Source organism: Corvus cornix, chromosome 1, assembly GCF_000738735.6.
Source record: "Corvus cornix cornix isolate S_Up_H32 chromosome 1, ASM73873v5, whole genome shotgun sequence".
NCBI classification, from domain to species: Eukaryota; Metazoa; Chordata; class Aves; order Passeriformes; family Corvidae; genus Corvus; species Corvus cornix.
Window position 1 is genome coordinate 25,854,350 of NC_046332.1, and position 25,374 is coordinate 25,879,723.

Sequence of the window (25,374 nt, forward strand, 5' to 3'; positions counted from 1 at the left end):
TAGAGTACCAAACCATGAGTTGGGTCTTACACAAGTAAAAGTTGGGAATTTTTTTTGGTTGGTTGGTTGGTTTGGGCTTTTTTGTTGTTGTGTTGGTTTTTTTTTTTTTAAACTGTCACAGACTGTTCACTTAGGAACTGAATTGTAAGGGCAGTTGATCGTACCAAACGTTGAGCCATGCAACAACATCCCCCACTCCCTACCCAAAATGGTAGCAGTAGAAACCCATCAAGTGCTGGGAGTCTAATGGCTCAGTTTTCCTGTAGTTCTTTCTGCAGGTGAAGCTTCTGTCAGGGAGTATTTCAGGGCTTTCATCAGAGCTTGTTAAATCCTTGCTGTAAACATACAGCAGCAAAAGAAAGAGCTGAAGGTGCGATTTCTGCTGGCAGCTGCTCCTTGGGACCAACATGGAACAGCTAAGTGGGTGCACTAAGCACCACAGCGTACCGTAACCATACTTTTCCTTCTAGCAGATGGCAAAAAGTTTAAGCATCTTGCATTTCCAGGATTGTGTGTTCCAGTAGGGAAGTCTTTATCAAGCCACTTGCTCTAGGATAGTCCTGTTTTGTCACTTTACATGGAGAAATTCTCCCTGGTAATCTGCGTCATGCAGCACAAAGTGAGCCTGACTCCTGCACAAAGCCAGCTGCCGCATTTTGTCACATCTGAGCAGCCCCAGCTGGCACAGCCTGTCCTCAGCCCTGGCCACCAGCCCACCAGCAACAAAGAGCAAGCAGCTGCCCTGAAACTCCCATGGCTTCAGTGTGCAGCCTCCCTTCTGGCTGCTGGAAGCTTTAACCTGCGCCGTGGTTCAACAGTTCTATCTGTTGTGTTATGTCCGGAACACAGAGCCTGTGCCTCCAGAGGTGGAGTATGTGTGCAGTAATGGGGAAGAGACTTTTTGGGATCCTGAGGGGCATAGGCACGGGCACATTGTGCCACAGCAGCCTCTTCATCCTGGGTAGGGAGAGGGGGAAACAAGTAACTGACAGACACCAGCGCTGCTGCGTAACAGCTCAGTGTTTCACATGTTCAACTATCCCCTTGTGCTGAGGCTGTCTGGGAATGATAAAGATGCATTTTCTGTTTGAAATAGGTGCAGTACTTCTTCAAGATTCTGGACAACTAACAAGCTCCATCCTCACCCACTGCAACAGACACGCACACAGAACTGTGTGTTCATTCATTTATTTGTCCAATGTTTCAACCTGACTGAAATACAAGATCAACAAGAGCACTGTACTCCTGGCTATTATTACATGTTAGAACATAGAGTTTTGCACTTTAGACAACATTTAACACCATTCTATGGGGTACTGCATTGCTTTTATAAAGTTTAAAATAAAGATTTATTTTCAAACATGTGACTTTGGTTTATTTCATACATTACACTTTCTTGCAGAAAAAAATAAAATTGTACAACTGCATAAATATAAAATTCTTCCACCATGAAAATGGCTAAAACATTCAATAAAGACATTAGCACCACAGTGTGCGATGCCTTCAGCAGGAAAAAAAAAACAAAAAAGAAAAAGAAAAGAAAATATACAAAGCAAAGAGTTATGCCTATCACTGAGGAGAGTGATAGTCTGACCCAGTCTCTCACACAACATACTGGAGGATAAGGGAAGAGGTGGAGAGAGAGACAGCATTCGCTACAAAGCACAGTACACAATCACCTATTCTCTTTAACTTCACTTAAGTTAGTTTCCCTGCCACCCCTCCAAATAAAATACCCTAACACCACAGAAAAGCCAGAAGCCTTATGGAGTGCTGTTAAATATCGTCTCACAGGTGGGCCTTTCTTTGAAAAGGAACAAAATAATGAGAAGTTTCATGCCAGTTCTAGTCCCATTGAGTATTTACACCTTGGACAGCAAAAGTCTTTGCTCACAAGAAGTAGAAAACAGATACAATACATGGCTTGAAAAATGACCAGAGTATGCACCTATAGTACTGTACACTAAATAAAATACACAAGGCAGCAATACTTAGGGGCCAGAAACACTGCTTACTACAAGTCAGTTATGGAATCATAATTTACAGTAAAAATGGGCATGTCCCAAGGCTCAATTTTGTTTTCTTTTGTCATTTACAGTAGAATAAATATTTGTCGCTATTGCTACACTTTGTTTACATTCTAACCTAGTAAATGCAGAAAGCTAGTGTAAAGCATATAGATTACGTGTAGGTCCCATACGTATGACAGTTTGTTCAAGACTAGTAGGTTTTCTTTTTTGTTCTTTTTTTTTTTTTTTAACCTTTTTAAATGGCTAGGAGGAGGAGGAGGAGGAGGGGGGAGGAAGAGAGTTGTGCTTACGATCAGCTGCTTTTTATGTCAAATTTAATATCAAAGCGTCCCTGGAAGCGGTCCTTGTCGCTGTAGACGATGTTCTGCCCGTAGGCCCTGCACTCCACGCGCACCTCCATGTCGTAGGTCAGGTTGGTGAACTGCACGGCCACCAGCGGCTGCAGGTACCGCGGCTGCAGCAGCTTCCCGTAGTAGGGGTAGTACTGCAGCCCGAAGCCGGGGTAGCCGCCCATCCCATAGTACTCCACCGTGCCAACTTTGTCTGCATCTTCCTCTCGCTGCACAGGGGAAAGGGAAGCACAACCAGTGACAACCACGCCAACTCTGCCTTTGGCAGCCCTTGGCTGTATCAGCAGCTGATTTGCAGCAAGACCATGACCTCTCCTTTCGTCAGCGCTGGTCCCCACCATGACAGCACATGAGTGTCCAGTGGTTCAGTGTCAGCACTGCCTGATCAGCACACACACAACAGCCCGGAAAAAGGCTTTGCTAAATTTAAAGCCTCAGCCACTTTACACATTTAGAAACCACCAGAGCCTCCTGTGGTACAAATGCACTGGCTTTGGCTACAAAAACTTTGCTGTTTCTCAGCCGCATTACACGTGCCAAGTATCTTCCTGGAGGCCTTTTTTCAGCTCCAGCACAGCACTTGGAAACAAAATGGTTACTTTTGAAGATACCTTTAACTGTCTTGTGCTGCTTTTACTCCACATTGTGAGGGCAGCACTAACTCCTCCGTTAGTGAGGCTTTGAGAAACTTCTGTTCCTGAGGGGGAGATGTCCAAGTAAGAACCACCCCATTTGTCTATGGAAAGGCAGACAGGGGGGTAACTACACTTGGACAAAGGCTTAGTCAGCCCCTGCAACTTCCCAACTCCACTCTCTTGTGTTTCAACTTACCTTGGCAACACAGTGGACAGGGATGAGATTTGGGTTGTATTTTGCCATAACCTCGGGAGGGAGGCTTTCATTTACTGGAGCCTAGAAGAAATCCAAAACAAGGGGATGTTACACACTGGACACTGCTCTGCAGACTGGAGGACCTCTGCAGCAACAAAGATCAACAGTACCAAACAAACACCATTAACTGGAATCCCTTCTAAGCACAGTTCCAGAGGCAACAGCTCTCAGTGGTTCTTGGGACAGACAAGTAGCAAAACACAACTGGAAACGGGGGAACTTAGCCCAAGCAGACCCACTGGCTGTTCTTACAGCTTCACCTGCTGTGGATACAAGCAGGCCAGGCTGGGTTTAACCCCATGGTGTCCCTGGGGAAAGCATTTCATGGCAGAGTGTCTATAGCTAGTGGGGCTTGTTTATGCAAGCTCAGGCAGTGGCAGGAAGAGATGCACTGTGGTGCAGGATTTGCCACCTGCCTGCCAGGTGTGTGCAGTCAGGACTGGAAATGCACAGGAAAGAGCAAAGTGTGGCAGTCTCACCCTGATATTGCTGAACTTCAGCACCACTGACAAGGAAGGACAAAAGCTCTGGGTGTGTCAGGGAAAGGTGTGAGCACCAACTCTGATAGTCCAACTATTAACCTAGTTGGTCTTTGATCTTTTAAAGTGCAGCAGTATTGCTTGACAACATTGCAGTTTCAGATCTGCTTTACAAACACTTTTCTGAGTGCAAGAACTATGGGGTCTCTGCTGGAGTGTGGAATGATGAAAATAAGTAACTGCCATGGATAACTAGTTTCTAAATGAAACATAGAAAGTCATCCCATGGCTAGACAATGTTGTCTAATGCAGCCTGGAGCTCTCCAGAGCTCCATGGCAAAGAAAAAAGAGTGACACAAAACCCTTCTCTTTCCCAGTCATCAAATATGCACATCTCATGTCATCCCACAGCCACCACAGTACATTCTGCTAAAATGTTCCAATAAACCAAAATTCAACTCATATCTTTTAGCACAGGACAGGCTCCCTTTGAAGAAAAACATTCCTCAGGACTCATTAGACAGCACCATTGCCCATCTTCGAGTGCCCTGACAGATGGAGGTGAAGGTGGTGTAGAACACCATTTGCACCATTTGTTTTCCATCCAGAAGATGGAGTGGCAAGTTTTGCACACCACCTTATTCAACAGCATGTGTTTTGCCACTGAATTCTCAAAAGAAATTTTTAGCATTTAAATGTGCCGGGGAAAAAACCAGAAGGAAAAGCCATGAATGTCCAGATTAACACCCTTCTGCATTACTGCAAACTTGCCTTCAGGTGAAGCACAGAGCAACCAGCTGGCAGAGATATCCTACAGCCTTTGGGAAACTACAGTAAATTAACTAAAGACCTCCTTACCTTTCTTCTTCTTTCAGGCAGCTGTGCCTGACTTTCAAATGTAGTTTACTCTTTAGAGAGCCTGTGTTTCACTGTGGTATTTAATATTAGCACTTCATTTAATTAGGCAGTTTTAGCAAAGCAGACAAGTCTACACTGCCTGAGGAAAAGAATGGAGTGGATCAGGGCATAACAAAATGTGCTGATGGTACTAAAGACAGAGTTGGTCTGGGATGGTCCCATGGAAGCATCCAGGAATTTAAAATTGAATTTATCATTTGAAGAAAATGCCCCTTTATAGCAACTCCATTAGCAGGCTCAGAAGTTACCAGATAAATAACCAGGAGGTTGCACTGTGAGAGTCACTGCTACTTGTTGCCAACTTGCAGTGCACAGCTTTCACTGCTTTTCAATTAAAGGCATTTTTAAAGCAAATTACTCAAATTGTCTCACAATTTATCCTCTGCAGAAAGGGTTTAATACTGATCTCTTTCCAGAGACCAAAAAGCAGGCACAGCAAATCTGCAGCCAACCCCTCCTCCTGATCAGTAGCTTCTGCTAGAAAGGGAAGAGATACTTGCCTGAGGTTTGAAGCCAATAATTCTGTTGAGCTTGACAAGGATGCATGGTTTGCCATCCTTGTACCCATAGGTGGGATCATTTAATCCAGAACAGTTTTCCAGCCATTCACGTTTGAATTTGCAGACCTTCTTCTGGCCCTGGGCATCATTATATGGTCCTCTCTCTTTGTATTCAGTAGGTGTGTCTGTCATGGTGGGGGAAGGAAAAGACAGCCATGTGCAATGGGATCTGATGTGTGGCAGGAACAGCAACACTTACACTTGCCTGGGCAGTTGGGATTTCCCCCCTCACCAGGGCAGTTAAGGCACTCCACAGACCTAGGCCCAGCCAACCCTCCACAGGGCTGCTCCCAGACCAGCAAGTTTTATGGGATTTTGTTTTATAACAGATTTCTTCCAGAATCATCTGGCTCAGAGACTAATTTTTTTCTGGGCAACTTTTACAAGCACATACCCCTCAGGTTTAATACAGACGTATTCTGAGGTGAGAGTCTCATTGACATGACTGCAAATAACCTGTTAAAGGTTAACACCTCCCAGATGTTTGACTGCATGGCATGAAGAGGACCAACACTGGCTTTAGCAAAGTCATCAGTAAAACCCCCATGGGTCTTTTCAGAGAGGATAAGGGTCAGTGCCACGAGCTTCAGAGTCAGCTGCAATGTTCTCCAAGTGAAATGTAGGAGTTCCCAACCATTTAACCTCTACAATAAGCTAAGTATGGCCCAGTGTGATCTGCCCAAAAGAAATTAATGAGCAGCCATATGACTGAAACCAGAGCCTGCCAGTTTACCAGCATGCTGCTGGAACTGCTGAAGACCAAGACCACAACTGCTCACCCTCAGCTTCTGGTAGACCTGACAGAGGCATCATTCAGAGCCCTCAGCTGTAGGAAGCAATCGAGACTTACCTCCACAGTCCTGAAACACGATGTTTTCAGTTTGCTGCTCAGCGCTGTAGTCCCTTAAGAAATTATCAAGGTTCCTCACATAGGGTTCGTAACTTCTGGGTTCAGAAGCAGTAAAGGAAATTTCTGTCTTTTGAACCTGGGGGACTTGAGTCAGTCCTAAGAAAAGCAAAATCAGGAAGAAAACATTAAGTGCGCCTCAGAGCTGCACAGCCTCCAGGCAATACCAAGAACGTAACTCCTAATAATAATAATCATCTCTATTTTTCAGACTTAAGAACTTTGACAAAACAGCTTAAGCTCACTGGAGGAGAGGTTCTCCTCTTTCCAACAACAGTCTTAAATATTTATCACAGTGTTTGCATCAGGCAAAAAGACAAAAATCACAAAATGGAGAAGTGAGGCTACAGGTCAAGGTTTCCTTCAAGAAAAACAGCTAACCACAGGTCCACTGTGCACTTCTGCTTCTTCCTCAAGGACAGAAGGGAAGCTGTGAGACCAACCACGCAGAACATGAGTCTCCCTAACAGGCTGTCTTCAGTGTCTGCAAACACTGTGTTTAGGATACAGCACAGCTGTCCACTCGTGAACTCCTGCAGTAAAAGACAAGAGAGGTTCCCCAAGTCTGGTCACACTCTGCCAGCTGGAATCCACATGGCCTTAGTGTGTCTCCCTTGTGGGATGTGGGACAGGAGACATTTTCTCCCTCAGTAAATTCAGCTGCCTGAGCGCTGCCTCCGCTCTTTTCACTGCCTAAGTGGGTATTTCTGACTGCAAACCTCATCTTCTGAGCTCTCTTATCAGCAGCTCATCACCAAGGATGCGAGTAGGAAATGCCACCACACAGGAGAGTTGTTTAAAAGACTGTCCAGATTCTGGGCTGTGCTAACCGGTTCAGATTTAGACCATAATGATAATGCAAGGAGAAGCGAAGGGACTATAAACAAGAAATGCCTACATAGATGATGAAAAGCACCAACTCCTTTGCTCTTCATTGTGGAACGTGGAAAGAGTTGCTCCTATGCAATGTTTAGGTCACATTTTAATTGAAAGTATTGATGCATGGCTAACACTTTAATTTAAGTAATGGGAACCAAGTTCATGCTGCTTTTGTGGCAGCCACTGTAATTATTGAGGTCTTGACTTCAGTTCAGTTTGTCATTTTCATTTCAGCAGGATCAAGGAAAGGAGCAGGGGACCAGCATTTGCTCTGACAGCTTTCAGAACAGGCCTGTTGCCAAGAAGCTCCTCTGGTGCAAAACTCAGGCAGCTTAGCCCGCTGGCCCCAACCCACGAGAGCTTGTGACTCCAGCAATTTTTCCAAAGCCACTTGAGTGCTTCTGCTCAGTCCCTCCTCAAGCCAACTCACCGCTCCCCCCACCCCCCCTTCCACTACCCGCTAACTTGGAATTTATAACCTAGGATAAAGATTAGCTTTGTTCCCCTAAACACAGCTCCTGGTCACCAAAGATTGCAAGAAGTTCAGCAAGGAGCTCGGGTGTTTAAAGTTTTATTCCATGAAGCAGCTTTAACTGCTCAAAAATCCCTCTGGTACAAATGGATCAGGTTGAGTTTACAAGTTTAGAAGCAATTTACTATTTCTCTAGCAGAATGACATCCTACCCTCCAAAGTCAGTGGCTTTCAACCTCTTTTTGAGCAGTTACTCATTTTCTTGCTTCACAAACAGTTATATATAGAATAAATACGCCAGTTTCAATTTTAGTAAGGGACTTCAATCCCTTCAATCCATCCTGCCAAGCCCTTCTCATGTTACCACTCAGCTGGGAAGCAACAGACTCAGTCACCTGAAGTGGCTGTCTGGAATTGCAGCAGAGCCAGGCCAGGCCTTGGGTCCTCTCCTGGGTCTGCCTTTTCCAGAGTTCAAGTTACAGGCATGTCATTCAAGTGTATAAGTACAAAAAAAAGAAAAAAATCATGAAAACATGGCCAGGCTTGTTAAGTTCCAGTCAGGCAAGTGAAGCTGTTAGTTTTGCTCAGGACCTCCCCATCTCTGTTTCTTGTTTTGGCCAAGGTAACACATAGGGCACCCACACAGGCCTGGCAAAGGTGAAGTGAAGGTCAGCAATAGACACCCTGTGGTTTGTAAAAGCCACGCAGTAGAAGATCCCTGTTCTCTCTTTAGGAGAGCCTGGCCACTGATAGCTACAGTCCAAAGCCAACCTTCTGCCCATCAGACAAGTAGCTGGTGAACAGACTCCCATCCCAAAGCATCTCTGTCTTGCACATCCCCACAGAACTGCCATGAAGCCCAGCCAGCACCACCAAGCAGCTGTTCCAGTGGCCAGCACAAGGGAACCACTGTTCCTGCCAGGTAGCCTGTGCTGTTTTCTGCCAAACTGGGAGCATTTCCAAGTGGTTGGATGAACCAGACTAGACCAGGCTTTGGCACACAAGTGCTTGCTTTGTTTAGGATCGGAGCAAAGTGGAGATCAATCTTCCCACTTACAAAGCAGAAAAGAAAATCTTCATGAATATAAAAGACCTGCCATGAAAAATGACTTTATCCTAATTTTAAAAATGTGTTACAGGCTTCTACCACAACCTCCATTCTCAGATGCCTGCAACTGACTGGATGCAAAGCCCTAAGCACTGATGTATCATTTCTTTCTGTACATCCCATAGCCAAACTAAAAGCTGCAGTGCTGTTAGCAGAGCACCACTATCACTGAAAGCTTAAGCAATCTTGTGTGAAAAACCAAGCACGTTGTATGATGGCAGAAGGTAACCTCTGCAAAACACTAAGCTTTCTGGAACATTCTCTCACCCCCACTAGGGAACTTAAGCAAGCAGGGACAAGAAAAAACATTAAAAAGCTGAGCCCTTCCAGTACTATCTGCCATGTATTGCTAGACAGCCAAGAAAGTGTGTGGCTGGCATGAAGGAAGACTTTAGGGGCTCCAAGCACATGAGGAAGCCATTCATAAGCAAGTCCTGGGGGGGGGAAAGAAACAAACCCACAAGTGCTTTCATAGCCAGGAGTCTAACAACTCTCTCCCTATCCTCAGACTATGATCTGTATGACACAGCTCTGCATCTCATGCTATGATGACAGAAATGCACTAGGGTGTCACGTGGTGATGCTGTTCTTGCCATAGGAAAGAATCACGTAACTTATTGCTAAAATACTGACAAATTAGAAAATTGCTGCAACTGGCACTTAAGAGTGCCTTGCTAGGAAATAAGACTCTCATCTTCACTTGGCTGGCATTGTCCATATAAATGATGAGCAATGCCTTGAGTTGGTAATGGACACCACCTTCTGTTGGCTGTGACTATACAAGGATATCAAACACCAAAAACCCCATGTAAAGTCATTTGGGGCGATTTTTCAGCTATAGTTCCACTTTCAAAATGCCGCTGCAGATTAAAATCCTGTTTATTCAAGATCATTTAAAAAATAAATTTTCCACATACATTTTATCATTCTAAGCTGCAATAACAAGACTTCAGAAGTGTCCTGAGGGTAAAGAGGAAGAAACTAAAATTGGGAAGTCAGGCTTGTTATTAGGAACGATTGCAGAGGGCTGTAGTAACCACTCTTGCTCCATCACACCATGCTCATTTCCAAGTACAATGTAATCTTGGTTCCAAATGAGTCTGAGCACTCCTGGGATGACACAGATGACAAATTGAGTAATCACTGCACCCTCCCCCAGCTCACTTAGTGAGGATAGATTTTAAAAGCCACCATATCAAACAATGTCCTTCCAAGCTTCCAGTCAGCCTCATCCCCAAAGTGCAAAAAGCAGGTGCAAGTCTTCCACAAATGCAGCAAAACCTGCTTGGCAGTAACATCCTGGAGCTTGAGACTGAGATTTTTCCTAAGCACAGGTGCTGCTGAAATGAGAGACAGAAGCAAAGAAGTGCAGCTTCACAGGAGGCAGCACAACCCCTTTGAAGCCTCCCTGCCACCTTGCTGCTGCTGTCCAAGCTAAATAAGCCAAGTGAGGAACACACACCAAAGCAGCATTTTCCATGACACACTCACTGCCCAGCAGTGCTTGAAGCACGAACACCTGAAATCCCCTGGCTTGAGCAGGGATTCTTCCTTCCAGCCACCACTTACAAAGCTTTGGCCTCGGGCAGCAGCGAGCTCTGTCCCCTCCACCAGCCCATGACGGGATGCTGTTCCACAGGATGCACACCACAAGATGGCAGGATGCACAGCCCAATTTGTGTTGGGGTGGGGAGGGGAGAATGAAGGATTATTTTTTAGGGATTTTTTTAAGAGGCAATAGGCTCATCCTTCACTATTAGCAGGGTGAGCCCTCTGTGTTCAAAGCAGAGTCCGAGCCTGCAGCACACGTGGAGCTGGGGCTGTCGCAATGGCAGGACTGGACAGGCAGGTGAACTGCACTGTTCCTTCCCCCACCACAAGACAAAAGAAAGAAAAAAATAGCATAATGGAAAGGTACAATACTCAGCTTGCCCTGAAGCCCTGTATAACATTCCTATTGTGTTCAATGCAGAAACCAATTACCATATTAATGACACTTGGCTACAAAAATAGCACTTTATGGCTTTCAATGTTATACCCGTGTCAATAACTCAATACAACACCCTGTAGGTTCTGTTGCTGTTATGAAAGCTGTTGTATTTCAGAACAAGAATTATATTATAGCAGCCCCTACAGCATTTTCTCTTGCAAATCCTGAAGGCAAGTCTAGTTTTCCCTTTCTCAAAACATTCTGGGCAGACACAACAGTGACTTGCCCAAGAAGGGCAGAGCACTAGAACAAGAATAAAACCAGCTTTTCTGTCTCCCTAGAAAATCCAGGAGTTTATCAAGCTGCTAATATACTCATTTGGCTCACAAATTTTCTCACAAGAACCAGGAATTAGAATTGCACAACATCCTATTTTATATAGTTCATCATCTGCAGGTGTCTCACATCACAGAAAGTTCAAGTTTGATGCTCACCATGCATGCGTTCGTTGACAGAACAGCAGCTGTGCTTGCAGCACTGGGGAGAATCCTGCACAGTCGGGGAATACAGGGGCTGCTGACCCCCCAAAAGCAGTGCAGCCACTCACTACCTGTCAGTGTCTCTGAAAGCCTGCCTTAAAGGGCTATTTTGGACCTGCAGTTTCACAGCTGCCCTGCTACAGGACAAGGAATGTACTGGATATTAAGTGCCAGCCTCCGCCATGCCCCACACCAGCTTATGCACAACTGTAGGAAGAGCTGTCAAGTGATGCTCTGCAAAGGACTCTGTGCTATTTACTAATTATTTCTTTGAAGTTTTATGCATGTACCATTGCAGCTTGGTTCAAAACCCTTGTTTACTGGCTCCCCACCATCACACATTTAAGGACTGGGATTTCGTTCCTCTTGATTTCAGTACATGTCCTGAAAGCTCATTACAAAAGACTCCTGACAACCTTTTCATTGTTCCTCCATTTTGATTTCTGCAGCACACACTGTATACAAGAGTGTCTTGAAAATCAATTCCTTTTCTTTGTTGAAACAAAAAGAAGCCCTAGAAAAACTGGTGCAGTATGCAGTTAAGATAGGAATAAAAATCTTGTGCAGGGTGAAATCTTTCACAGAAGTTTTACCAGATTTGCTTTGAAATTGGTATTGTAAATGGCTATTTCACAGAAAGCAAACAGTTTACCTAGAATGGGTAATTATGCGACATCTGGCTGAACAGCACAGCTATCTGGGTGAGACCTCAGATCCGTGTGCTCCTTCGCTAATTATTTCATGAAGGGGAAAACCACATTACTGAGTAACAACTACCCCAGCATTAGCCATGTTGGCTTTTCAGATGCAGCCAATGGCTCTGGGCAGTATCAGTGACAGTCTTTCCTGCAAATGTCAGGGTCCACTGCAGAGACTAAAAGAGCAGCTTTTAGTGCTTTACACAGCGTTTACCCCAGCCATGGTGGTGGTACATGAAGAAGTGCAACACACTAACACAGCACTTCCAGCCTCTGTTCTGTCTTTATAGCATGCTGATAGAAAAGCAGTTATCTGCAAAAGATGACTTAGCTGAGCTCTAACACCTTTTGGTGACAGCAACGTTCCCTGTGTTTAGGGCAGGGAATCACAGCACAGCACTGCAGACAGTGGGGCTGCAAGACACAGTGCAGCACCAGGGCCAACTTGTGTAGCTACAAGGCATCAGCCTCACAATTGTCACTTAAATACCGCTGTTATTAAAAGCTTCTGAACTGTTTTACAGAGCAACTGGAGACAGATCGTTAGGGTGCCCAGTGCCAGGCAGCCTCAAGGTCATTTGTAATGTGGGAAAGCAGCAGTTGCGCAGCTCCCCCCCGTGCTCCAGCCGCCGCTGGCTGCGGCGGGGATCAGATAGCGCAGCACAGCCCGGGCAGGCGGAGCACGAACCTGCGGCAGGGGCCACTGCTCCTTCTGCCCTACCCAAGGCTGGCTGGCCACAGACACTGCTCAGGCATCACTTTGAGCAGAGATTTATTCTGTCTGTGAGGACAGGTCACATATCAGCAATGACCAGAGCCACCCCCTCCCTTCACCTCCCACGCCAGTCAGTTGCAATTCCCACTAGCAAGTGCCACAGTGCTCTAGAGCATGGGGTACTTTGGTGTTGGATAATGTAATTCCATGAGCGCTCCCAGAACTTGCACTGTCCCCTTTCTCCTTGTGCACGCCACTTCCACAGATAGAGCCAACATTTTATCTTCATCCCTTCGCTTACCCATGTGAACAGAGTGGCTCTGCAGAAATAAAAACTGAACCCATCCTCCTCATACTGCCTGTTCCCAAAAGTGAAGCCTTTTAGCCTTACCCCATCACTTCAGCTTAGAGGAAGGGAAAAGTGAACCAGGTTTAAGCTCCTCTCAGAAAGGAGACATTTTTCATGTGATGCAATGTTTAATTCTAGCAGGATTGTCTTCAAGCCCCAGTACTGTTAACACAGAAGGCTGAGAACATACCCACCCCCTACAAATATGTGTTGCAGCAACGACACACTTATTTCATCCTCCTCCTTGAGGTGAGTAACCAACCCCGCCTTCCCAAAACAGCTTGCACAAAGTCAAACACGGGCCTCCTATTTAGTTACCTGGAGGTGCCACTCGATCCTGGTATTTAGGCTCAAATTCACTGACAGTGAGCAACATCACTTGGATGGTCCCGATGAATATACCTGCCAGGCAACCGTAGAAGATGACATAGAAGAGGAGGATCTTAACTGCAAGAGAAAACAAAGAGGAATCAAACCAAGCCCTAACAGCAGTCACATTTCAGGACAGTACTTCTACCCTTTGCCACTTGCAAGGAAGAGCCCAGCACACAGAAGTCAGATGTTGCAAAGACATCTATTTAACAGTGAGATTATGCCCTGATGCAGACAGTAAATGTGAAGCACTCCAGTTGTTTGGTGGTGGGGAAACATGGGCCCCTGAAAACCTAGAAATCCAAGAATCAGGGTTTGGGCTTATAAAATATAAAGACTAATAAATCACATTCCCCCAGACTTTCAAGGATCCCTTGGCTGACCCAGCACTACTACCACAGGCCCTCACACTTGACACTGTCAGCGATCCAAGTGCCCCACAGCAAGCATGGGTGTGCTTGAGGGATACTCATTCCACACAGCTCTGGGGCTCAAAGCTATTTCCAGGAGCAGTAACAATAAGTGTTTCATTCAGGTTTACAAGCAATTGTACAGCCTGATCTCTTCTAGTAATTCAGGCCATCACCTCCAAAAAAAAAAAAAAAAAAGACAATGGGAAAAGAATTCAGGCCAACTAGCTCCAGTACTCCATCTCAAATGTAGGAAAGTACTCTTAAGGTGCCAAAATACTGCACATTTACCAGCCTTGTGTACCTACAAAGGCACTCTGGCACTGCTCATTCCAATTAAAGAGTGAATTACATAACAATGAAAGATTGAATGCAGTTTCAGTCTAAAGGGAATGCCTAGAATAATCTTGTGGGGGGAGTGGGAAGAACAGAGAAGAGCCTGGAGATGCAGCCCAGCTCTGGGTATCAGTTAGCAGTATACAAGGATTATCTGAACTGATTAACTGCAGGGTAACATGCCGTACTACACACCACCAGGCCACCTACAAGGGTAGGCCAGCCCATGCCAAGCAACTGTATTGCTCATCAGGCTGCAGGGACAAGCAGAGGCCAAAGAGAACTGGAGAGCGAGTCTGCTTGATCTCAGACTGTCCTCGCCTAATCGCAAACAAAACAGGTCGTTTATTTGAAGGACTTGAAGTGATGAGCTACCAGGGAAAGGGAGTAAGTAGTGGGTGGAAGTATTCCTCCTCACTCCTCAGCCCCATCATAAAAAAAGCGCTACACCATTGGAGAAGCCTCACATGAAAGCTGGCAGTTCTGGTCACTTTAAGTCTATGAAAGACAGGCAAGCAGGAGGGCCACCCAGAGGAACAGAGGCTCAGGGACACTGTCAGAAAGGCACTCCATCCTCTTGTCCTTCCTCATGTGCACCGGAGGCAGCCAGGGCTGGAGGGCAGAGCTGGGTGCAGTAACGTGGTGCTCCAGGAGTTAAAGCACTCTTTGGTATCCAGGCAGCGTAAAGCAAATGGCCGTGACGTCAGGGACGTGTGGAAATTTTTTCCAGAGCACGGTCATAGGAGGTGCTGTTGTAACAAACCAAACACTAATGCTGTTGTCTGCAGCGTAATGCCTTTGAGTTTTGTAACATCAAAAGGCAAACGCTGGGAGGTAGCTTATTTAATCAGGTTCCCAGCCAGGATGCTCTAAACGCCAAAGACACCTTAAAGGTCAAAACCACTCCAAGGTCTCAGAAAATATGCAGTGGGTCTAGAAATCAAGCACCACAGGGTTGAACGAAAAAGCTTCTTGCAACAGGTAGGCTTATAACAGAAGAATCTGATCACCAGCCTGCAGATCGACTCAGCAAATGGAAATCAGTCCTAAGCAGATAGGTACGGGCACTCTGGGAGAAGGACCTGGTTCAGCCTCCGCGTTTGAAGCACTGCGCAGTTGCCTGGTGCCTCAGGAGCAGAAAATACCTCTCCATGCGCACCCCCACAACCCCATTCTGCTCACGTAAAGATACAGCAGAAGCCTGCTCTAGTCCGCCTGCCAGAGCGGCCGGCTCTGGATGTGGCACCTCCGGCCGATCCATTACAATAGGAGCTGAATTCAACATCGCAAGGGTGGCAACACCAGCTGTGGTTGGCAGGAACTGGAAGACTGTCTATTTGCTATTTATACAGCACCCAATGAATACATCATGAGCACTTATGAGGAATGCACATAGAGCCATTTCCTTCTTGCGGAGATATTAAAAGTCAATCGCTCTTTCTCAGAGGAGTAAAACTCGCTTAGTTTCATTTATCCAGAGAAAATAGAAAAAAAGAAAAAGGCCTCTGTGAGGTCTAAGGCAGATGAGGGCTGGGAGGTCAGGGTCCCCCGACGGCGATGCTCCCGGGCCGGGCCAGCCACCGGGAAAGGAAGGAGACCCAAGGACAAGGCGCCCTCGACAAGGTCGGCCCGACCCCGCCTCACCCCCGGACCCACCTGGAGCCCCATTCGGGGGGCAGCGCTCGCCGGCCCCCGGGGGCCCCAGCGGACACCAAAGGGAGAGGGCACCGGGACCCCGTCCCTGCCTCCCTCGCCCCGCGGGGACGCCCCATCCCCAGCCCCCCCGCCCCGGCCGCAGCCCCGCCGCAGCCGGCGGAGGCGGAGCGCCGGGGCCGTGCTGCAGCGCCCGCCGCATCGCCGCCCCCCGGCCCCGCACTCACACCAGCTGCCCCCGGTGCGGCCCAGCAGCTCCTTCTTCTCCGAGTTCCAGATGAATTTCTTCCAGTTGCCGTCACCGTCCTTGGCCTTCCCGCGGGCCATGGCGAGCGGCGGGGTGGGCGAGCGGCGTGCAGAGATCTATAGCCCTCGGCGGGCGGAGCGGGCAGGGCCCGGCCGGGCGGAGCGGCCCCGGAAGGTGCGGGTGGGTGCGCCCGCCCCGGCGGCGCCGGCCCGGCGGGGCAGAGCGGGGGAGGCGGCCGGGGGGACGCGGGAGCGGCGGGGGGAGCGCGGCGGAGCGCACGGGGCACGGAGCAGCCGCGCTCCCCGCGCGGCGCCCCTTCATATACACCGCGGGCTCCGCCCTGCCCGCGCCGCCGCCAATGCGGGCCCGCGGAGCGCTCCGCGGGCGGGGCCCGGGGCGGGCGGGGCGCGGTGGGGGCGCGCCGGCGGCGGGAGCGTCAAGGCGGGAGGAGGCGGGGGGCTGCGGCACAGGCACCGGCGGGGAGGGTCGGTGCGGGCCGCCCGCCGCTCTCCGGAGCTCTGACCCGCGGGGCCGGGCCGGAGCCGGGCAGGTGCTGCGTGTGCCCGCGGGGGCGCGCGTCCCTTGCCCGGCCGTAGCTGCGGGCGCGCGCCCGCACACCTGTGCGCGCGCCGGCCCGCGCACGTGCCCGCTTGTTCCCGGTATTCCCGCCCCGCCTGCTTCCTGCGGGTCCCCGCTCCCCGCAGCAGAGCGATCGGCCGGGCGCTGCTGAGCATCGTCCCCCTGCCTCTCCTGCTCCTGCTCCTGCTCCTGCTCCTGCTCCTGCTCCTGGCACCCCGCTCCGCCGGCCCCGCCACGCTCCGGCGGGCTCACGTGTAACGCGGCTGCGGAATACTGAGTGCGAGCAGCGCTCCCCGCCCGGCCCCGCGCTCCGCCGCCCGCGCCCCGGGAGCACCAGCCGGGAGGGGCGGGCAGGGGCTTCCCGGGGGCAGCGGGACCTGCCCGTCCCCTGTGGCGGGGAGGACACGACTCACACACGCGACAGCCGCCGCCGCCCTTGCAGGGTGACCTTCAGGGCGCTGCACAAACGCCACTGCCGCCCCGGGGCCGGGAGACACCCAGCCGCCGGCAGCGCACCCTTGGCCCGGCCGGGTGGGGCTCGGGGGTTCTCCGCGGGGACACCTCTGTGATCACAGGTAACCAGTGTGCCTTGGTCCCCTGGTACTATTACAGGACAGTTAAATTACATCTGTACATCCAAGCATACTTGGGTTTACCTCTGAACTTCCTGTCGGGTTGCGATGTTGTATTTCACATATTTTCTTGCCCTTAAGGTATTGATACATTCTCTGAACTTTAGCTCAATCTTTCTTTTTTTTTTCCTTAAGGTCTGGGAATCGCAATGAATACACATAAGATGAGCCTTTCCACAGTACTTCCTAGCAGGTGCACATTCTGGCTGTTATCTGCAAGAATGCCCTAGCTTGGAATCAAGGACCACCCAACCTCAACATGTTCTTCTCATGTCTCAAGAAGAAATGGCCTGGCCACCATCATCTCATACCCTCCCTAAGTCATTAAAGCTAGCATTTAGGGGACAAGTTGTAATGGGGCACTCTTCTCCAAGTGATCCATGGCTACAACCCAAAACCAGCCCCTGAAGCAACTGAGGGACCTGCTTTTTTAGGCCCTTAGCCTTACTCTTCTGGAGCCATTCTAGGTCCAGACAGGCCAGATACCCTCAAGCTCACACTGCCATTCATGGCAGTGGTCAAGGATTCTTTCCTAGCTTTAGGCATGCAACCAGACTTCTCAAAGCTGTGAAGGCTTGTGGGTTAGAGATACAGAGAGGTTTGTGCCTAGAAGGCCGTGTGTGTTTAATTGGGAGTGTCTGGTTTGATGAATGTTCCATGATACATTATACATGATCAAAGGGAGCCAGGTGTGCTACACGGATTTTCATCCTGTGTTAGGAGAATCAGTGGTGTTTATGTGATGGGAAAGAGCTGGACAGCCACAGAGAAGAGGATAATTGGAACCTCTCTTTTCTCCTTGGTGTCTGGTCAGAGCTGGTCTTTTAAAGAGTCCTGGTGATGGTGGTTGATAACAGAAGCAAACACAGACAGTGGTACCTGACACCCAAGTGAACATCATCTACACTGCAGGGAGGGCAGGATCAGTTACAAGTTAAGGCAGCTGTGATTACAATCAAGCCAATAAATACACAAGCACTGCTGAAGGGAAAACTGTTTTTAAACTCTTCAGAGCACCATGCAGTTGCTGCTCTTGCCAACTAGTCTGCTTCTCTCAGCTGCTGGGCCACAAGTCTGCAGTGGCAACTGGGGAGCTGAGCCAACTTTCTTTCTAATGCCCTGGGTGCAATTCATGGTCCAGGTATGCTGCCCTATAAAGGACAGCAGTTGGGAATTATGTATGAATGCATGTGTTGTCACCCAAGCATGAAATCTACTCACCAGACAGCCTGCCCCTCAATGCTATGTCTTGTGTTTTCCACAGGCCAGGACCTGGTTCATCTGCTCTGTGGAAGAAACAGCACACGAGTTAGTTCAGGGCACGTGCAACGGCAGCAGTCAGTGCAGCCCTCTCCTTCTTGGCTTCTGCCTGGGCACTAGGGTCATCCAAGACAAAACAGGCATGGGACATTCAGGGACTAAAATCTGGGGAGATTCGAATGGGGATGCACTCTCCCACAGCTTTATTTGCTATGACCACAGAGAATGAGTTTGGAGAAGGCAACTAGAGTGTCTAAAGAACTGTGTCACGATTACACAGTAAATGGCCACCCAGAAATACGAGCTTCCTCTGAGCACACACACACCATCGCTACGACCTCCAGTGCTGCTGGTGGAAGCTGAGCTGCAGGAGCTCCTGACTTCATCAGTGTTTGTTCAAGGATCACCAGGAAAGTCTCTCCTCTTCCTGCAAGCATCCGTATTTCTGTATAAATACACAGACAAGTCCTGTTGGGTTGGTGGTGGCCAGCAGCATCAAATCCCTGTGACTGCACAGGCTGGAGCATGCAGGATGTGGAATGGGCAAAATGCCCTTCGTGAGGGTTGCAAACCATTCCTGCCAGCTGTTTTACAAAACTGAAGACTCCGTCCTGTGCATGCTCAGGATATGCGCTTTACTTGATGTCTGTGAATTACCCTCTCAGAATCAGAAGAACTAATAGGCAATGAGGTGCCAAATTTTATTCAAATTTATTGTTTGTTTGGCTGCTCAGATATCAATCAGGCAGTCTCTAAGGCCACCACTGTATGATCTGATTTTTTAAGGCGATAAGGGCCTGAGGCAATGTTGGAAATTGCCAAGAACAAAATGTGCAAAGCAATGCATGTCCAGGAGATTAGCTGCAGGACGAAGGATGGGGTTAAGGAAAGCTGGGCACTGACACTTAGGAAGGAACAACCTACAAGATGGAAGTTGCTAAGTGCTTATCTCACTGCCTCAAGCACAGCCATCAATGAGATTTCCTGCTTCCTTTGGATCTCCTGCCTTGTGCTACGGGAAGAAAGCACCTAGAGCAAGGAAAGGTGTCTCACTATGGGGCAGGAGGGTGGACAATTATTTCTAATGTAGCAGTGAAAGAGAAATGGCCAGTGGAGAGCAAGGCAAAGTAAGGATTTGTCTGGCTTCATTTCTGTCCCTTAGTGCCATTTTTGGGGGGAAAGGGGACTGTGCTGCTGATGGTCACACACAGAAACTTTGGGCAATGTGTGATCTAGAAACATCTCAAGGTGGCTGTGAGTGATGCTGTGAAGAGCAGCAGCAGGAGAGAGGCTTGCCAGGGCAGGGAGAAACTTGGGCTGTGGGACCAAGTACGAGTTATAAGGTGACAGAAGTGTGCAAAATGGCCTCAAGTCTTTAGTATTCCATGGGCTGCCACTGCAAACAAATGGGGATGGGCCTCCTTGGACTGGCATGCCCGGGAGCTGGAAAAGGGCAGCTGCTCAAGAGCTTGGCACCAAGCCTGCATCACACACAACAGGTGAGAGAGGGCGAGGAACAAAACAGCAGCCCTCAGACTGCCATCAAGATGCCAGGTGGCAAAGAGCCATTTTATAGTCCTCTGGGGGCCTTGAGGGGGAGGGGAGTGACCCTCAAGAACCACCCTCAGGGTCCCAGCAAAGCTCGTGCCAGTGTTTGGTCCCCATGCCAGTTTCTTGGTCCTGCCTTGGGATTGTCCTCCAATTTTCTGCCTGGGAGGTTCAGGAGAAGCAAAAGCCCACTCAGGGGCTGCTACACATAACGCTGGCTCAAGCAGGGTATGTTGTCTCCCAGGACACAGCATGACAAAACTGTCTTTCAAGTCATCCTCCTTCCTCGCCTTGTCCCCCTCACAGGTGTGGGGATTAGATTTACAGACAAATGCAGTTGGTCCTCTGAGCACAATGAGTGCACAATGTGAACAGATTAACTGTATATAGCTGTGCAAGGTGAGGTAACTGAGGTCAAAAATTCATGAACTGGTAGGCACTGAGAAAGTAAATATATGTAGAAATAACCTCCCCCTGAATTCAGACACAGGGCCACTATTCCTTTCCTTAATATCAGTTTGATAGTTATGTGGGGGTGCTTACACAGCTCACCCTTGACAAAATGAGGTGTAAGACATCAGCCGATAAAACAGGGAAGTGACTCTAAAGAGCGTGTATGGATGGAAAACCCAAAAGTGTCTGAGAGGCATTTGCCCCAAAACTTATCTTGCTGAAGAGGGAAACAAACACCAGACCTCAGCTGATCGTGCTAAAGAGGATGGCATCTGTCAGCTGGATCAAATGGTAACCAGGGAATGACAAACACAATTTTGAGACGAAGAATGAGCTGAGTGGAAAGACTATATAAAAGAAAAATAAGAAACAGTAACAGAGCAGAGAGAGGCCTCAGACTGTCAAAATCCAGTCTGACACATCACAGCCTCTGCTGAGGTCAGATTCAGCAGTTCCCCATCCATAAGGCACCATCAGCTGCCAGCATCCAGCACGTGGCCTGACGCCGTGGGGTGAAGCATGTGGGACTCACACTTTGGGAGGGGGTGTGACCTGCTGGTGTCCCTTCCTGCCAGAGGGTGCATTGGCTGATTGTAGGGAGTGGCGTGGGCACCCCTAGAGCTGGAGTGGCCACAACTCCAGTGGGAGCAGGGCATAAGTGGGGGGGATCTCTGCTCCCAGAAGTGACCCTCATGCCAGTGAGAGAGGGGTTGGTGCCCACGTGAATGGGCATTAGTTACAAAAGTGTTTAGGAACTTGCAGGAATTTATTAGTGTTTTCTAAGTGTCTAACCTAGTGGTTGAACTGCTGTATTGCTGACATAGACCCTGAATATATAGTTCATGGATTGTCAGTTAATTACATGTCCTTAATAAATCAATAAACCATTTCAGTCCTGATTTGGCTTAACCTACGTGAGCTGAGCCACTTTTCCCTGCCACAATGACCAGCTGATGCAGGCTTTTGACCAATCCTGGTGGGAGAAAGTCTAAATGCTCAGTGATAGAAAAAAAGGGTTCACTTCGTGTTGAACTGGTGACTATGTACAGGACAAAGGAAGGTTTTTGGGGTAGACTGGATGGTGGAGACAGAAAAGGGGGATGTAATAGAGACAACGTGATGTGTGCCTGGTGATTGATAACGGGGATAAATTCCTCTAGTGGACAGTATAGAGTTCTGGTGCTTGCTACAGTGAAACCTGCCAGCTACCAACACTGTTCTGACAGAGGCAAAGGCAACTTGTGAAGGCAGCAGAAGTCACAGCAGGTTGCCAGAATTTAGCTTTTTGGCTGATATGGAAAAAATTACTCTGATCTCACAGAAAATAATATGCAAATACTGTCTTGCATGAAATCTTCCCTGTTTTCCTTGGCACATCTGGAAGTGATCATCACACAGGGAAGCAGCATTACCAAGGAACTAGCTATGAAGCTATCAAGAACACGTTTTGCGATAATGGGCACCTGGAACCTTATTGGAGCAGTAGCCAGCTTGCTGGTATGCAGCCACCGAGCTGAGGCAGCTCCATGAGCTCGTGATGCAGCCAGCAGCTGCAAGTCTGGGGCACTGATACAACTTCACCCCTGCTGGTACAAGGAAAATTGTCCCCATTTGGCTCCTACTGGATATAGAAGCACTGTGCACCATCACAACAGGCTGCCAGCACTTTTCTGTTCAGGCAGTTAAGATCACAGGACGTTCCTCTCCACTTGGCCCTAACCATAAGCCCTGTATGGGGTTTCTGATGAGGGTTGTATTTGGGCACTAGCCTGCTTGTCTGCTCCCGTTAGAGCTCTGCTGTCTCCAGCACCAGCCAGCCCGGGACATCCAGCAGGAAACCAAGTCAAAGAACGAGAACTGAACAAACTCCAAAACTATTTTGAGGCCTGCTCTAAAAGAAAAAGAAAAACAAAATTTCTAAAAAGAAAAACAAAATCAGAGTGGAAAAACATTTCTATCTTTAGCCATTAGGAGCAAGACTTATCTAAGCAGCACCACACAGGAGCTGGCAATGGGAATGATAAATTAAGGTTCAACTTGTTCCTAAACATCAGTGGGATGATACATGATTTATAATGCCTGCCAGAGGCCTTTCTCCTTCTCCTCATGGGAAGTCTTTTCCCTGAAGCTATTCATGGATGTATGTGGTAATTTTAAAGATTACTCCAGCACTGTGCACACTAAAGCTTCTTACCAGCTGAAGGTAGATGTCTCTGCAAACCGGAGAGCCTGCTGCCCACTGGGGTCTTCTTGGTGGACTTTGATTTGGTTTGGGTTGTCTGGTTCCACTGTGACATCCTGCAATGACCAACACTGCACCCTCACTTGAAGTGACACGTGACATGTAAAAAACAAACACATTTTCACTGGAGAATCCCTCTACAATCCTGAACATCCAGTTATCATGGCCAAAGACATCATGCAGCTGTGATGGAAGCTGTCTGCCTTCATTTCCCTCAGGAGAATTCAGTGGTGTGGTAACCACCCTGGGGTCTGAAATTCCCTTTTCTCTTTTAGCCAGTCCTGTGGACTGCAGCACACCACAGAGCCTGGGAGGCATTATCATGCAGGCCAAAGGGGGCAGACACATCCAATAGGTGTTTAAAAAGCACTCTTCTCATTATAATTCTCATATAATTTTTTATTATAATTAGTAGGAGTTAAGAACCTGACCTGTGTGAATGATTTGAAAAGCTGGATGAGCCTTAGTGTGTGGTGTTTTTAGATGCTTGTATACCTTGGAAAATCTGCTTTGCCTTTGTGCTCAGATAGCCAGGATATATTTGACATGGACATTTGTCCCAGATCTGTGTCAAAGTGAATCCATTTGGCAACATCATGATGGACCATCATGATTGTGTCACTGATGCCCACAGATTGATCAGGCGTTTCTCAGAAGCTCTCAGTCCTGAATAAGACTCCACAAGTGACGGCCCCAGGGGCGTGAACACCATGAGCAAACAGCTCCACCGTGTCTGCCCCAACAACGGGACAGCTCGTGTGCCGTGATGCTGCTGTTATTGACATAGGGCGATACCTTTGTTTTTCTGGTATTTAAGCCCTATTTATCAGCTGAATTACACAAACCCTTGGAGGATATAATCGTGACAAGACCTCCAAGTCAGCTAGTTTTGAGTTGCACTTTTTCCTCTCATGGGAAACATCCCCAAAATACCAACATGCAAATCTGTTCTTCTCATGTTAAAAGAATTCCCCAGGCAACCGGGACCAGGAACTGAATAGAAATTCCTTCTTCTCCCCACCCATATTTCCTTTTGGAAAAGCAGTCACTATTGGTAATCAGAGATTAGCTACTATTGCCTGATAGTCAAAGCACTTCACAAATGAACCAAAATGGTCTTAGCTAACCAGTTTTATTACAAGGTTTGGTGACTGTAAGCACCTAAGGCTGGCAACACCTCGAACTCATCAAAGGTCCATTTAATCCAGTGTGTCCTGTCCAGCTGTGGTCAGAACCAAATATTTAGAAAATGAGCCTAAGAACAGGGCAAATACAGAGTGACCGATGTGACCTCCCAGGTGCCGGTAGCCTGCCACCTAGGGATTTCCCAAGCCAGGGAGTGCACTGGCAGCTAAGTAAACTGGGTGTAGTCCCTCGCCTAATCTGTGGCTCACTTTGGAGAAGCAATGCGTATCCAGCACGTTGCACCTCACCCTCCAGCTTAGTGGCGCGACTGCACCCCCTGCAATTTCACCTGGGGGAGCTTTTGAGGCCAGCAGGGGTGCAGGGGTGAGGGAGGTGTCACCACAGCCACACACTGCACAGCAAGAGCCCCCACTGGCCTGTCACTGGTGTGTTTCACCGCGGCCCAGCAAGAGGGTTCAGAGCTGTCCCTGGTCTGGCTGGGTAAGTCAGCATTAGCCTCAGGGTGCCCACAGATCGGCCTTCCCACGGGGTGTGCAGTTACAAGTGAACCACGAGCTTCGAGCTTCGGTGGACACACAGTGATGAGTGAGGTACCTGTCTTACTGTCACGGTGCTGTTGGAGCACCCACGTGTCAGCACCACCAGGCTGCAAACAGCAGCCTATAGCACAAGAGTGCACAAAGAGAATCTTTCTCCTTCTTCAGATGCAGCCTCCTCCTAGCACATGGGAATTGCCACTCATTTTTCCATCGAAATGATCGGCTGAGGTGGCCTTTGTGTCACCTGTGGTGACTCACCGACTCACAGTCTGCCCTTGCTGCATGAGGCTTGTCACGTGGAAGGACACATTCTGTTAGGAACATACTTAATTTATAAGTGTTAATTAATTGCATAATGGATTAGATAGCAAAGTGCCTGGTCTAAATTGTGTTCAAAATGCCATCTGGAGAAAGGCTGGTGTGGTTAGTAAGATGGCTGCTCTCTTAAACCTGATACCTTTGTAAGAGAATCTGTCCCAGCATTATTGATGAGGCAGAACTGTACAATAAAGATGTGTATTTTATTCTCCAGGAGAATGCTTTTGAGATGGCAAACATTTGGCCATTGGGAAGGCTGATCAGTGTGCTTCATTCCCATGGAAAGCAGTGGGATGAATATCCTGTTATAAATGTAAAGCAATTAGTTTACTCGAAGAGCTTTAAATGTCATCAGTCTCTTAGAAAATGCATGTCAGTGGTGCTCATGTGACTCTGAGAGCAGTGTGGCTGTTTAATGTAACTTTTGCCTCCACTTAGGCCCACTGGGTGCCTATGAGTGAGAGCAGCTGTCTTAATACTGACAGCCCTGTTCAGGTCAGGGAGGCTCTGACCCGCCTCTGAACTGACAGTCTGAAGCACTGGACAGATACTGCTGTTGCAGCTCTTCCACGTTTACCTCAGGGATCAGGTTTCCAGGAATCTGCTGCAGTTGAGTTCCCATAATGAAATGGCACAGGAAAGCCACCCACATCAGGCACTGAACAGGCCTGCAAATCCCCTTCTCCCCCCTTGACTTCAAAGCACCCTAAAGAGTAAATGCACACCCGTTGTTCTGGCCCTGTTTCTGGTCGGTGCGTGTGGGACATGGGAAGCTGGTGGCAGAAGAAAGAGCAGAGCCAGTGTTTGACCACCT

At 48.3% G+C, this 25,374-nt stretch overlaps 2 protein-coding genes and 1 long non-coding RNA gene across 3 annotated transcripts in view; 1 reads left to right on the forward strand and 2 right to left on the reverse strand.

Moving 5' to 3' along the window:
- The window catches only part of NME7 (NME/NM23 family member 7), a 90,369-nt gene extending 88,848 nt beyond the window's left edge, over nt 1–1,521 (forward strand). The window contains exon 12 of the mRNA XM_039559322.1: nt 1,097–1,521. Within this exon, the coding sequence (XP_039415256.1) occupies nt 1,097–1,129 (33 nt within the window). The 3' untranslated portion in view covers nt 1,130–1,521. The remainder of the gene's footprint in view (nt 1–1,096) is intronic.
- On the reverse strand, nt 1,173–16,138 carry ATP1B1 (ATPase Na+/K+ transporting subunit beta 1). Its single transcript, XM_039559330.1, has 6 exons — nt 15,824–16,138; nt 13,144–13,272; nt 6,079–6,234; nt 5,169–5,353; nt 3,212–3,292; nt 1,173–2,589 (listed from the first exon to the last, which is right to left on the reverse strand). Exons 1-6 carry the CDS (start codon nt 15,921–15,923, stop codon nt 2,323–2,325), a joined length of 918 nt encoding a protein of 305 aa, XP_039415264.1. The 5' UTR covers nt 15,924–16,138; the 3' UTR covers nt 1,173–2,322.
- A 2,020-nt stretch (nt 16,139–18,158) lies between these two features.
- LOC120410267 overlaps nt 18,159–25,374 on the reverse strand; it is an 81,311-nt gene continuing 74,095 nt past the window's right edge. The window contains exons 4-5 of the long non-coding RNA XR_005602303.1: nt 22,510–22,613; nt 18,159–18,340 (exon numbers count right to left, since the gene is read on the reverse strand). This is a non-coding gene — a long non-coding RNA (uncharacterized LOC120410267). The remainder of the gene's footprint in view (nt 18,341–22,509; nt 22,614–25,374) is intronic.

Excerpts from the sequence above, each read along its gene's own strand:
- ATP1B1 (XM_039559330.1), bottom strand. The coding sequence starts at position 15,923 with ATGGCCCGCGGGAAGGCCAAGGACGGTGACGGCAACTGGAAGAAATTC. Across the intron at positions 3,293-5,168 it reads TTATTGGCTTCAAACCTCAG|GCTCCAGTAAATGAAAGCCT; the intron begins GCAAGTATCTCT and ends GATTTCTTCTAG. Across the intron at positions 2,590-3,211 it reads CTGTCCACTGTGTTGCCAAG|CGAGAGGAAGATGCAGACAA; the intron begins GTAAGTTGAAAC and ends TCCCCTGTGCAG.